General features: G+C 37.7%; 1 protein-coding gene across 1 annotated transcript in view; it reads right to left on the reverse strand.

The window, feature by feature from the left end:
• Positions 1-15,862, reverse strand: part of Rab3GAP1 (RAB3 GTPase activating protein subunit 1) — a 38,365-nt gene that overhangs the window by 12,831 nt on the left and 9,672 nt on the right. The window contains exons 8-12 of the mRNA XM_053786832.2: positions 14,549-14,832; positions 12,526-12,811; positions 6,673-6,986; positions 5,169-5,315; positions 1,802-2,103 (exon numbers count right to left, since the gene is read on the reverse strand). Coding sequence (XP_053642807.1) covers positions 1,802-2,103; positions 5,169-5,315; positions 6,673-6,986; positions 12,526-12,811; positions 14,549-14,832 — 1,333 coding nt within the window. The remainder of the gene's footprint in view (positions 1-1,801; positions 2,104-5,168; positions 5,316-6,672; positions 6,987-12,525; positions 12,812-14,548; positions 14,833-15,862) is intronic.

Consider the following 15,862-nt stretch of genomic DNA (forward strand, 5'->3'; position numbering starts at 1 on the left):
TGATCGTCGAACCCTCCTTCGCCTACATTCCACCCTCATTTTATCGAAACTTGATTATGGTGACCTGATCTATTCAGCGGCATCTCCTGCTACTCTCTAGCCTTAACCCCATTCATCACCAAGGATTACGTTTATGCCTTGGTGCTTTTCGCTCTTTCCCTGTCAAGAGCCTCTATGCAGAAGCGAACGTTCCATCCTTATCCAATCGCCGTGATGCCTATTGCCTTCGCTACTATGTACGCTCTCATGATCTCTGCAATCCTTCCATTTATAGAATGGTCACTGATATTAGTAGACATTCTTTATTTGTTCGCCGCCCCTGTTTACTCCGTCCCTTTTCTCTTCACCTTCATTCACTCTTGTCTTCTCTTCAATTACCACCTTTCTATGTACATGTAGCATCTCGCTTTTCCCTACCCCCTCTGGGAAGTTCCAGCTGTTCGAGTCTGTTCTTTCTCTCTCCCTTGCTCGAAAGAGCAACTGTCTACGGTCGCTTCCCGCTCTCTTTTTCTTGACCACTTTCACTCTCATTCTTATGCCATTGCTGTGTACACAGATGGCTCTAAGTCTTCTGACAGCATAGGATTTGCAGCAGTGTTTCCGGACAGCATCGTACAAGGGCATTTACTATCTTCAGCTAGTATTTTTACTGCTGAATTGTATGCCATCCTTACAGCACTTATCCGTATTGCATCTATGCCTGTGTCATCATTTGTGGTTGTCTCAGACTCCCTTAGTGCTTTACAGGCTATACAGAAATTTGATACACCTCACCCCTTAGTCCTCCGTATCCAACTTTGGCTACGCTGCATCTTTACCAAGCATAAAGATATTGTTTTTTGTTGGGTCCCTGGTCATGCTGACGTACAGGGCAATGAACAGGCAGACACTGCTGCGCGGTCAGCAGTACATGACCTACCAGTTTCATATAGAGGTATTCCATTTACGGACTATTTTGCTGCAATATCTTCCCACCTTCACACCCATTGGCAACAACGTTGGTCTACTATGCTCGGCAACAAACTTCAATCTATTAAACCGAGTATAGGTTACTGGCCATCTTCTTATCACCAGTGTAGAGGTTGGGAGACTACTCTCTCCCGTCTTCGCATTGGCCATACTCGTCTTACTCATGGATATCTCGTGGAGAGGCACCCTGCTCCTCTCTGTGAGAATTGCCAAGCTCCATTATCAGTCAGCCACATTCTGTTGGACTGCCCACTTTATCAACGAGCACGCAGAATTTACCTCCGTCGTCGTCTTCGCTCCGCTGCTCTCTCTTTACCTTCCCTTCTCGCTGATGGACCCACCTTTCATCCAGACTCTCTCATTGACTTTTTGACAACAACTTACTTAACAAATTCTGATACCTTCAGCCCTTTCTACTTTAATCTCTTGCTACCCTCTACCCCCGTACTATCCCCTGCCCCGCTGTTTTCTGTAACCTACTGATCATCCCTCCTCCCTTCTGCCATCCAATACCCTCGCTTCCTTCCCTACCCTGCAGCGCTGTATAGCCCTTGTGGCTTAGCGCTTCTTTTTGATTATAATAATAATATGGTTAACCTCGTCCTTCATAAACTCATCCGCTGAAAAGTCTACTCCCAAATCTCTGAACTCATTCGCTTTCATACTCCCTCCAATGTGATATCCAATTTTTCTTTACCCAACTCGTTTCATACACTCATCACCTTACTTTTATTTATGTTCACTTTAAACTTTCTTCCTTTACACACCTAATAGTATATTACTGCATTTTCTTCAAAACACAATGCTGTACTGATAATGGGAAACATCTTACTTGTTTGAATCGGGAGGCTGTCTAGAGAGTCTTACAACCCTTTGTGCTATCATCTCTAAGACTGTAGCAAGGGTATTACTGTGACAAGGTTGTGGGAGGCTGTTAGGAGCTGGAAGGGAGAACAGTGCTCTTTCCTCTGCCAGTCGGCACAGGGAAGCATGTAAAATAGTAGGTTGAAGGTGACCACACACACCACCAGGACCCATAGATGCTAGCCAGTGAAGAACCTGCTCAGCCTCCCGTGTGTCGTCAAACAAGCGCTTCTGACGCCTTGCTGGTACAGGTTTTGCACTATTCCATACCTGGTGAAAAAAAGTTATATGCAGCTTCTTTCAGAAATTTATTAGTGTAAAGCCACTCATAAATTAAGTGCAAAGGAAGTTAACAAACAAATATTAAGCTTCCATTAACCCTGTCACTCCCATACAGTTACGGTTTGCAAGCCAATGTCAGTCCCATAACGTTACACCAAAATTCTAGTGGCTTCAAATCTTGCGGGGGAAAGCTGGTAGGCTGACATACGAGACAATGGGTCTGAATGGTCAGTGTACGCAGTATAAAAAAAAAATCCTGCAGCACACAGTACATGAGAAAAAAAAAACTCCAACCGTGTTTTTTGGATCAAAACACCAACTTTGCGGTGGATTTTCGTATGGTATTTATGGTTGTATTATAGTTTACTTGGTCTCATTTGATAGAATGGAAGATATATTACAGGAATACAGATGATTCTGAATGGTTTACAGATTAAAAGTACCTTGAAACTGAGCTCAAATTAGCAGAAATGTTCGATTTTTGCCAATGTTCAAGAGTAAACAAATCACGCCACACATCCAATACACATCAACTGGCGGGTCTACGATGCTTTCACAAATGCACTGATATTATTTATACCATTTTTACTTAACGCAGTAGTCTGCATAACAGTAAATCTTGTATTTTTTGTGAATAAAAATTCAAAATGGAAAGCAATCATAACATAAGAGGGGCCTAGAGATGTGATTAATGAACAGAGAAAAAGTTTTAGTACTAGGACCCCTCAAGGGAGGTTCCTTGATGCTGGTGAGGGGCTCTTAATCTAGGGAATTGGATCTATGCTCTGGTTTCCCGAATTGAGCCTGAATACCTTCCATCCTCCCCATGCGCTGTATAATCCTGTAGGTTTAGCGCTCCCCCACGATTATAAGTGCTAGGAATGTTTGTATTGTTAATTCTGGACCCAATTTTGAAATTGGCCTTACTCTGTGTATGAAATTGGCCAAATTACCAATTTCTGATCACTTTACTGGGTAGTTGAAATCAATAAACGGGCAGTTTCTTGTACTCGATAGAACAAGCGGAGTTCTAGCGAAATAGTCGAGTTTGGTCGACTGGAACAATGGAATTAATTGGCTGAAGATAGGGCTCAAGTTGGGTGAAATCACCGATGTGTAAACATCGCCTAGACTGCTAACTTTATGAGAGCATAATTCCGTAAGTTTTCCATCAAATTTCATACTTTAGGTGTCATTACCATTGGGAAAAGATTATTATTTCGTAAGAAATTTTTTTTTTTTTAAATTCTTCGTCACTGAAAGCAAGTTTGTAAGCAGGGGTCTCGACAGTGAAAGGGTTAAGAACTGTCACTATGGTACACAATTTAAACAGTAATTCTGCATTATTGTCAAAGCTCTAAACAAAATACTTGGGTGATGACAATAAAACAATTGTGTGATTAAAAAAAAATTCACTAGAAATCCTTGGAGATGCCTTACTGCCAGAGCTCTTGATCCAAGGCATTGGAGCTACTCCCCTTCCTCTAACCTGCTTATCTCCCATTTCCCAGGCACTGAATGACCCTTACAGGTTTTGTAAATATAAAAATTCACTAAAAAGAAACTACAAAAATTATTAAGCAGTTTTACTTCTTGTACATAAGAAGCACTACATGTATGACCCTTGCGAGTTTAGCATTTAGTTATGACAATAAAAATTCTGCTGTATAGCCCTTGTGGCTTAGCGCTTCTTTTTGATTATAATAATAATAATAAAAATTCTAGTATATGAGACGATGCACAAATCTATTTTTCTTGCACATTTCTTCAATAAAACTATTTCCAATAGTGGGGTATTTTTTAAGGATACTGTTTCAATATACAGCTAGAAAGAGTATCAAACTATCACTTATCTTAAGCAGTCCATCAGTAGTCAAATAACAGTGCTTTCCTCCTGTATCACAATAGTTAAATCTTCAACCATTTCGTAATTCAACCCCAAAATATTCATAAATATAAATATTTTCATTATCTACACTACACTCATTTCAAGATATTTTTTAGAGGTAAACATTACTGAATGCTTATGTCGCCATCCTTTAGCATCTTAAATTATACCGTGTTCATTTTATGGATTAGTGTACAAAATTTATTTTGCCACTTTTATTTGCACACTCATTCATACACATTTGTCCATGTATTACATTTACAGGTAAGAGCAATACAGTACATTGCCTTTAAAAAAAAAAAATGAATAAAATAGTACCAAGGAAGATACTCCTAGAAAAGGCTGCTCAGCAAATTCACTCTAATCCTTCTTTACTACAGTAATTGGGTGGTAAGTTCCCAGACTCCCATCCTTAAACCAATGACGTATGCCAGTCGAAACACGGTTATTTTCATAGTATGACAAAAATAATATGGGTTTTTTCCCTATGTACTTGCTGTGGTTAATCTTACAACTGGAAACCACCTTTAAACATAGCATGCATTTTCTTGATAAAAGAACAATTAAGTGCTGATGAAAATAAAGAAAATCAAATTTTGTGACCAGGTGGCTCTCAGGTTGTAATATCTCCACCCTAATCGGCTGTCTCAGTGCATCTGCTTTTAAAGGCTCAAATAACAAGTGATTTCATAAATATCCTCCTGCCTTCCCTCATCATTTACAATTTAGTGGTTGGTTATGATTATAACATATCATTTACAATAGCAACCCCCTCAAGGAAGATTCCTTGGCACTGGTGAAGGGCTCTTGATCTAGGGAATTGGCTCTGTGCTCTGGTTCCCTGAATTGAGCCTGAATGCCTTCTATCCCCCCCCCCATGCTGTATAATCCTATGGGTTTAGTGCTCCCCATTATAATAATACAAGAGCAACCAAGAGGATTCCAAGTGAAATTGGATGATAAAGCTATGAAGTAAGGATGTGATGATGAAAGAACATTACTAGCAATATTCAACTTGAACTCTGGAGAATGAAGTGAACAATCAAATTTGTAACAAAAGCTAATACAAATGTTTATATTTTTCATCCTTACTTCTTGGGCTCTCCTTCAAAAAATCCAGTACCCTCAACTTCAACATGCTGTAAAAACAGTTACGTGTATTTACCTCCTTCCACATATTTCCAGGGATTTGCATGCGTGCACTAAGGCTTCCTTGGGGTGGATGGCTGGGGTCATCAGATTCCTCCTCTATCCAATCACGAGGCGAGTACCAGCGAACAAAATCTTCAAGGACTGCTCCTGGATTTGCTGCCTGTTAATGACAGAAAATTAAAAAAATTTCTTTAAGAAATTTAGCAAAACTTAAATCTGAAAATAATAATAAAAAGAAAGGAGGGGGAGGTGGGGGGGGGGGAAGCATCTGCAAGCAAAATGAGAGTAAACAATTTCCAAATCTAATTTTGCATGCTCAAATATTCCTTCATGCCTTACCCTAAGGAACTTTATGAAGCTGACTACTTTTTAACACTTAAATTATCCAGTATTACACTTACATGTCAGCTAGCATTTTTACTGCTGAATTGTATGCCATTCTTTCAGCACTTATTCATATCGCATCTATGCCTGTGTCATCATTTGTGGTTGTCTCAGACTCCCTTAGTGCTCTACAGGCTATACGGAAATTTGATACACCTCACCCCCTAGTTCTCCGTATCCAACTTTGGCTACGCCGTATTTCTACCAAGCATAAAGATATTGTTTTTTGTTGGGTCCCTGGTCATGTTGACGTACAGGGCAATGAACAGGCAGACACTGCTGCGCGGTCAGCAGTACATGACCTACCAGTTTCATATAGAGGTGTTCCATTTACGGACTATTTTGCAGTAATAGCTACCCACCTTCACACCCGTTGGCAACAACGTTGGTCAACTCTATTCGGTAACAAACTTCATTCTATTAAACCGAGCATAGGTTACTGGCCGTCTTCTTGTCATCAGTGCCGATGTTGGGAGACTACTCTCTCCTGCCTTCGCATTGACCACACTCGTCTTACTCATGGGTATCTCACGGAGAGGCACCCTGTTCCTCTCTGTGAGAAGTGTCAAGTTCCAGTATCGATTAGCCACATTCTGTTAGACTGCCCTCTCTATCAACAAGCACGCAGAATTTACCTCCAACATCGTCTCCGCTCTACTACTCTCTCTTTACCTTCCCTTCTTGCTGATGGACCCTCCTTTAATCCTGACTCTCACTGACTTCTTGACAACGACTGATTTACTCCACACACTCTGATGATGATACCTTTTGCACTCTCCTCAACCCTTTCTACCTCATTCTCTTGCTGCCCTCTACCCTTTCACCATCCACTGCCCTGCTGTTCTCCATAACCTATTACTCATCCATCTCCCTTTTGCCACCTGATGCCCTCGCTTCCTTCCTGCCCTGCAGCGCTGTATAGCCCTTGTGGTTTAGCGCATCTTTTTTATTATAATAATAATGCACTTACATGTATCTGAAGGTTCACCTTCCTTCTTAGTTTTACAGTACAGGGAGGCTTTGTGCCTTGTTATCAAAACAGTAGTGCCACATTGTACTACTTGCATAGTATATAATATACAGAATTTCCACAACAGTATTTCATCAGAAAATATTATAATACACATATTTACCTTAAAAGACTCCATATCTGAAAGTAAAGAAGCAGACATCATCCGTGCACGAAGCTGTGATCCTACGGTGTCTGTCCCTAAACGTAGCAGCACATCAGCATGTTCCTCAAGCCGGTCCTCTGTCATTGGTGCTGGCTCTTGCGTGAATGGAACAAACAACTGCTCATTTGTTTTGATAAGTCGCAATTTTCCACAGCGTTTTAAGCGTCCTTCTGGCTTATCCCATGAAGAACGAGTGCCATTTGACTTCTCTTCTTCCTCCATTTCCTCTTCACATTCATAAAACTCATCTTCTTCATCCACTTCATCATTACCTGATAAGAAATGCCAGATTACTTCCAAGCTTTATTTTCTTGCGACCAAAGGAATAATTTTTTACCATTATCAATGCTTTCTGTTATATGTTTCTTCCATTATATCAAGTGCATAGTAACTATTACAAAGTATGAAGTCAAAGTACAATAGGTAGGAACCTGACAAAACAAACCACTTTTAGCACAAAAATTCCACTAGGAATTCTTTACTCAGTATCTGCCAATTTTCTTATTTCTCACTCTTGCTTTCATTTAGCCAGCACGCTATCTCTACTCAAAACTACATTAGTTTTTTTTTTTAATTTATCCAAGAACTCCAGCACGATTTTTTTGTTTACATCAGGAATTTCATTCATTAATAGCTGTTTTGCCAGAAGTGTGAGGACATCTGAATTCAAAAGGCTCTTACATTATGTATGACAATTGTACTTACATGTACTTGTACCTAAATAAACTTACTCTGAACAAACATCCTGACCCCTCTTGAGTGCAGGAAGTATATTTTCTACCTCCAGGTGTATAATTATTTTCACAGGGTTAGAAATACGTACCAACAAAATTTCCTAGCCTTAATTTACTTGTTTTCATTGTTTATAAAACTAGATACATTTTTTTTAACATGTCGGCCGTTTCCCACCGAGGCAGGGTGACAAAAAAAAAAAAAAAAAAAAAAAAAAAAAAAAAAAAAAAATAACCAAAATTCCCACGTAATCACTGTCTTTGCAGAGGCATCCAGATACAACAGTTTAGATGTCACTCCAAAGAGCCAATATCCCAAACCTAACAAAAAATCATAGGCAATTGTATCCCAGTTTTCATTCCCAAGTACACTGCTAGAACACGTTACTCACATCCTAATATAGAATTTAATACTCTTAGTACCAACAGAAGAACCTGCTGTTCTATTGCTCTCTATTTTTAACTATCCCAATTCTGACCCCCTTCTAAAGCTTCCTAATTACAGCCTCTTCTCACTTAACAATGGAGTTCTGTTCCTAAGACTAAGTTATTAAACGAATTTGTTGATAAGTAAGGAGCATAATATAATGGTAGTGAATTTGTGTCAACCATCTTTGATTTTGTTTTAATGTCACCTTCACACCATTTATAACATTTCTGGTATATTTTTAAATGTTTATATAGTAGTGCACTGTATACTGAAATAAACAGAATAGAGGAAAGCAGCTCTAATATACATTATTTAGGTATGAATACTGGTCAGAGAGCCCGTCGTAAGTCCAAGGCGTTGGTAAACGAGTACGTCACTAAGTGAGGAGAGGCTGTATTAAAATATTTATAAATAAGTAGTGTCAAATCATGGCTGCTTTGTGAGCTCTCCACCAATGAGATGATGCACAAATGAGATCACCATGAGAGGGTGTTGTTGGACCTCACTACTCATGATGGTCAGGTAGAAATGCAATACCAATTTCCCTTATGTTGCCATGTATAAACCTGATTGATAATGATCCTGCCACTGCCAAACTCTGACTCATCCTCTACATGTATTTTTATATTATACACTGTTCATCATATTAACTTTTAACTAAACTCAGAAATCATACAGTCCCTGGGAAATGAGAGGTCTGCTTCAAGAAATGGGGAACCTGTTTTCACGTTCGTACTTTCATCCTTGAAGTACTGACACTGCTATTTGAATCCCACAGTAATTCATAATCATTATAGTGATGACAATAAGAATATTTTTTTATGGGGCAATTATGTATTACTAAATCATATCATTATTACCCAGATTCCTACTTTCATGGTGTAGATGGGCACTTGCTTGTAAAGGATAAAAAATAAAATGTTAAATACATTTGACATATTAAATGACCAATGGTGAAAAAGTATGTAGTTTTCTTGGCAAGATAGAGAAATTGTTAAATAAATAGAAGCAAAATGAGAGTAATCCTTTCTTGAATTACCAGTATTTCATTATCAATAACATCATGGTTAACTGCTACAAAACAAACAAACACACACTCACACACACACACTCACACACACTCACACACACTCACACACACTCACACACACACACTCACACACACTCACACACACTCACACACACTCACACACACTCACACACACTCACACACACTCACACACACTCACACACACTCACACACTCACACACACTCACACACACACACACACACACACACACACTCACACACACACACACACACACACACACACACACACACACACACACACACACACACACTCACACTCACACACTCACACACACACACACACACACACACACACTCACACACACTCACACACACTCACACACACTCACACACACTCACACTCACACACACTCACACACACTCACACACACTCACACACACACACACACACTCTCACACACACACACACACACACACACACACACACACACACACACACACACACTCACTCACTCACTCACTCACTCACTTAAAATAGCCACAGCATTAGCCAAGTCAATTCATAAACTATACTGTGCTGTATAAAGTATTCAACATGAAATCACAAACAAAATATAAACTGTTCCCTCTGCTAACAAGCCCAATTTATTTACTTGCATTAATTTCAACTTTTGAGTGGTTAATACACATGCCATTTATTCTCACACATCACATCTACCCACCAATTTGACTTCTACCCCTACCTTCAATTTATTTTTATTATACTTTCTTCACCACTATCCCCATCTTTTTATTCAATAATGCCATACTACTACTGCACTTTATATATTTCTTATTTTATCCTCTTAACACCACAAACTCTTTAAATTCTCCATGTCTAAATCACTCACTTCTAGCCACACCAATAACTTCAAAGAATATTTTTTTTTTGACACAATGCTATTTCCCACCAAGGCAGAATGACTATCCTTCACTTCAAAGCAGTTTCCAGAAATACACAAACTTCACAATCAATGACCCATTGAACAGCAAACATTCCTCACTCCCTTTTCAAAGTGCAGGCATTATATTTTCTCCCCAAAATTAAAATCTGGCTAAACAGCTTCCCCGAATCTATTCAAAGAAATAATTACACCTATTTCAGCAACACATCAAATTTGAAGATTATTTTCCTATTCATTCTAATCTAAACACCAAGATTTCATTGCATTAACTCCCTTCCCTAGCTCATTTTGCTCTCAAATCTATTTGTAGTAATCCATCTCTTTCTTAATCATACATCTCTAGCATTTAACCTCAAGTAATTCCTATATTTACTGAACACTGCACAATTGTGCACTACAGATTTACTAAAGTAATACCTACAAGCTTAAAATACAGACCAATCCAGACATACCTTTATAGATATGATTATTTGAATACACAGTCCTATTCCTCAGGAAACTAGTATCACTTAATATATCAAGAGTGTTTACTGGTGAAATTTCATCTAGATTTTATTGTTTCTTCCTCAAAAACACCTCCAAGAAATTGAGATTTGTTACCTTGCTCTGTTGAATAATCTGGTAAACTCTTGCCACAACTATTTAGACAACTCTTAGGATTCCCATTCAGTGATACATTTATTTCTTCCAGAATGTGGTCTTCAGTGCCTTGGCATTTATTAATCTGAACATTAGCAATTCTTTCTTCACTAGTACCTACAGAGATCTCAATATCATCACTGAAAGAGGTTATTACTTCTTCAACATACAGTTCATTACTTTCCCATTTTGAACTTGAATATTTCCCAATAATTTTAAAACATTTATTAAGAATGCCTATAATGAAGCTCTCAAATAATGTTCCTGCAGTAAAACGAAGATCTTTGCATCCTGAACTATGATGCAAGACAGCATCAAGGTCACTTGCATCAATACTACCTACAGTATTTGCAGTACTGCTGTTAGAACAAGTTTCAGATAGTTCATCATCTTTGGCATCTTCAAAATCTGAACTGTGATAGCCTAAAGCATCAGCAAAGCTCTCATTGCTACCTACAGATACTTCCTCACTGATGGGCAGAGACGTTCCTGTATCACAAGAATTCTTCCAATTTTCTTCCTCCTCTGAAGAATCACCATTGTGTAACTTACCTAAAAAGTAACTAAACATATTAAAAACTGCTTCTGTCCATAACATTCTTAAGTACATGAGCAATGTTTAAAACATTTAACTAATTCCTTCTGCACTATGTAACTACCTACAATACTTAAATGAAAAAAAACATTGCAAAGGTCAGTCACAACCATCACAAAACCTCACATATTTTATAGAATATTGTAAAAGCTTTGTAGAATTCTTCAGAACATGTCATGTACAATAAAATACACATTATTCACAACTATCCCATATTTTAAGAGGAAACTAGATGTTTACATTCATCAGGGACCATAATTAGGCTGAGACTTGATAATTATCTAGGACAGTCAAAAATGTGGTTTTGAAGGTTCCTTTCCAAAATTTGGGTTAGTTCTAAGCTGTTCTAGCCATGGCAATGTGACTATTCTGAACGAACCACATACTTTTTACAATAAATAAAAATAATACTAAAATAAATATATCTGCAGTTTTGAGGCGCATCTGATGAATTTCATAAAATAGAAGGGAAAAAAAGTAGGTGGTGTGTGGAAGCATGTGTAGAGCAAAATTTGTCTATGAAGGCAAAAAAGGGAATGTACCAATTATAGCAGTACTAACACTTTAATATGAGTGTGAGGCATGGGTTTTGAATGCTGCAGCGAGGGAGGGAGGGCTAGAGGCAGTGGAGGTGCAATGTTTGAGAGCAATACGTGGTATGATTATTATACAGAGAATTCATAGGGTAGAAATTAAAAGGCAATGTAGGGTCACCAAGAATATAATTCAGAAATTAAGAAGGGGTTGTTGAGGTGGTTTGGGCATGGATAGAATGTAGATGGCATGAGGGGTAGGAGTCATTCCAGGAATGATTGGAGGGATCAGGTAAGAGGTTTGAGTTTTAGAAGCTTGAGCATCCAGCAGTTTTTTTTTTTTTAACACCTTGGCAGTGTTCTACCAAGGCAGAGTGACCCAAAAAAAAAAAAAAAAGAAAAACCCAAAAGGAAAGAAAAAAACTTTCATCATTATTCAACACTTTCACCATCACTCATACATAATCACTGTCTTTGAAGGCTTTTTGAGTGTGTTCAATGGAAGTGAATAGGGAAAAGTGATTCAAAAAATAACTTCATTCATTTTAAGGGCAATATAATGGAGGCAAATGAGCATACCATAAGGTTGCATTGCACTATGAGTATAGCCAAAGAGAAATTTTTTTTTTTTTGTAAACACACTGGCCATCTTCCGAGGCAGGGTGACCCGAAAATGAAACACTTTCACCATCATTTACACTATCACTGTCTTGCCAGAGACATGCAGATACAACAGTTTAAATGTCCCTCTAAACAGCAAGTATCCCAAACCCCTCATTCAGAGTGCAGGCACTGTACTTCCCACCATTTCATTTGCTGTCGTGAACTGATATCCATGACAAAATATTTATAATAAACACTTCCCTTAAACTGTAGGCAAAACAAATAAAAAAAAAAAAAACCACTTACTAGATTTAGACAGTGATTGTTCCCTGGCCCTTCTTCGAATTATACAACAGTTTAGCATTTGAAGTTTTTGGTGAAGTAAAGTTGATGCAAGGTCAGGTGACCCACTACCAATACCTGGGACAAGAATGGCATTGTCCCACCGGAAGCGCAATTCTAAAACAACCTCGTGCCAGATGTGAGCAGCAGCTGGCAATCCACCAAGAGAGTGTATCACATGGCACAACACAATAGCCAAGCGCCATACCAACCCATCAACACCACTACTCTTCATATTGCTTAATAAAGCCTGAAACAAAGATGATTTATATACAAAAAAAAAAAAAAAAACTACGAAATGACTAATCTCTTACTGTACATACATATTTTTTATAAGAAAAAACACAGTGCAAGATAACTTGACAAATGACCTGATATTATTTGCCAACAATATCTTGACTTTTATATCATAAGATTAATCTGTGCATGTCATGGCAATGGTTGTTAAAGTACCTTATCTACAGTGTACAATTATCACAGCTTCATTTAAAATAATGTTTACTGATTTTATTTTGATTAAAAACTATTAATAACAACATTAATATTTTAATAATTATGCAAAACTTTCTTGGTTGATAACACTAAATTATAAGAGATTACTTTATTATACATCAGATTATAATATATACTGTGTGCAAACTCGGTTAAAAAAATTAATCAACAATGAATTACTGAATAGCTATGTCATCTTTCAACAAATGTCATTAACCTTGTTTTATCAACAAACAATAAATTGCATGTTTACTCATTGTACCAGATATTTATGGTTCACATTAATTCCATCCATGAAAAACATGTACATACAGGAAGGCACACATCCCACCTCTCATGTTTTTATCTTTATTTTTTCTAACACATCGGCTGTTTCCTTATTGAGATAGTGTGATAAAAAAATAAAACATTCATCATCATTCATTCCCTAGATGTCTTTCCAAGCATGCACAAGCATCAATTCAATAAATCCTCCAAACTCTAAAAGAAAAAAAACGAGTTGATTATTAAATGCAATTTACTAAAAAACTAATTAGATACTTATTTTAAATGGTAATTTTCACCAGCAATTAATTCTTACTAGCAGCCCTGATTCTTGTCAATAATTTTAATCACATCAGTCATTCTCACAAAAGCAGTGTCGCCCAATAATAAATTTTTTTTTTTCCAACAAGCTGGCTGCCTCCCAGCAAGGCAGGGTGACCTGAAAAGAAACACTTTCACCACTATTTATTAAATATTTGTCTTGGCAGAAGTACACAGACATCACACTTTAAACAACCCCTAACATATATCCAAATAAAATTAATGGAGGTTGAATATCCCTTATCCAAAATACTTAAACATGGAAGAGTCTTAGATTTCCAATTTTTTCCGAATTTGGAATATAATGAGATTTTGGGTCCCATCCCCAAGCTAAGCATGAAATCCATTTGTATTTCATATACACCTTTTAAACACAGCCAGAAAGTAATTTTACACAATACTTTTAATAACAAAAATATCTTTAATAACAAAAGCTACACAGAAGCATCAGTAGAATACCTGCATCAGCTATTAAAAATCAATGCCAAACAATGGCAGACATTCACTCTCCACTTACAATGTCATGTTTTTATTAAAAGGCCACTGTACACTAATTCTTTTTATTACTGTTACCCATAGAGATATCTGCAGGCCTTTTTGACACAGTATTTTCACACCACAGAGCAGGGAATAAGCACAATACACATGGTAAGCACAGTAATGCACATAGGTCTGACAGTGACGACTGCTGATAAACTGGCACCAACAGAGCATCAGAGCCCCACCCAGAGTATGTGAGGTCACATGTTGCAGCAGTCTGGGTGCACAGACCTGCATGATGTCTTGCAACCTTCCCAGAGCCAACTAGAATTTTCCATTTGTGGTGTCATATCAGTACCCCAAAAAATTTTAAGATTTCAGAGCTTTTCTAATTTTGGATAAGGAATACTCAACCCATAACAATTCTTACCTTCAAAGGATGTTCTCCAGCAGGTGCATCTTCACCAGTCCACTCTGGTACTTGACTCAGTGTACTAGGGAAAGGTGCACTCTGTTCTTCCCCTTCAGCATCAGGGAACAAATAGTTGAGAATTGGAACAAGAATATCTACTGATATGGGACCCATTTCCCCAGGCTGAGAACTTGAGTGTTTCACATTTTTAGAGCCAGGTCTTACTCTGCCCACTATCTTAGACAAAGTTGGCACAGATGGTTCTGTCAAACGATCCAAAGCTGAAGAAAATTCCGCAGCATCTGAAAGCACGCAGAATTTTTACCAATAGATTTGTAAAGATAAAAATAACTTGCAACACCTAATGATCTGCCATGGCGATACAGGTCAACTTGCTTTATGCAGATTCGTTTTATGCGAATTCACTATCATGCAAGATCTTATTACTATCAGCAATTCTATACATGCAACATACATTCACCGTATGCTATCAGTATGATTCATAAAGTGTACTGAAGATTCTTATTATGCTGAATTAAGTGTTTATATCCTGAATGAGTTTGGCATAATTGCCATGAGCCTCGACTGCATTTACAGCATAAAATGAGGGGCCTTTGTACTGTCACCATAACTTCTTGATGTGACGTTCTTTTCCATATTTTCTTTGTACTGTATCTGAATCTGCATTAAAAACTAACTTTTCTTGAAGTTTCCCATATACTGTACTCGCAAAATCAATATCAGACATTCTCAATTAAGCTTGTTATGAGAAATAATTCATGCTCAACCTCATCAGATTTAAACTGTCAATTTGGTTGATGTCAGCTAGTGTCAGAAACTACATAAAAGATATAGGTTGTTTAAAAAAATTCACCTTGCCCTTCAATCAAAATAATCACAAAGCAGGATATCAAGTCCAATCACCACTGCTACTAAAGCTAACACCATCTTTGCTCATTATAGTTCCAGAAATTCATAGACTTTTCAGTAATTATAATTTTTCATGAATTACAGTACAGGAGTCCCCCCGTATCTACGGGTGATACATTTCAAGCCCTACCATGGATACCTGAAACCGTTGATAGTAGTGAGCCCTACATAAAAGTCGCTTTTTGCTTACATACATACCTATGGTGAAGTTTAATTGGTAAATTACAAACAATAAGTGGAGTATTAGCACTTTATCACTGATAGGAAGCACTTCATGACTTCTCTTAGGCTTTGAAGAACTGCCTTCATCATTACTTTTGTGCTTCATGGCCATTATTAAGCAAAATTGAGGCTTATTTATGGGCCACGGTAAATTGTGGATAACAAACTGTGGAAACTGAA

This window comes from Cherax quadricarinatus, chromosome 41 (genome assembly GCF_038502225.1).
Source record: "Cherax quadricarinatus isolate ZL_2023a chromosome 41, ASM3850222v1, whole genome shotgun sequence".
NCBI lineage: Eukaryota > Metazoa > Arthropoda > Malacostraca > Decapoda > Parastacidae > Cherax > Cherax quadricarinatus.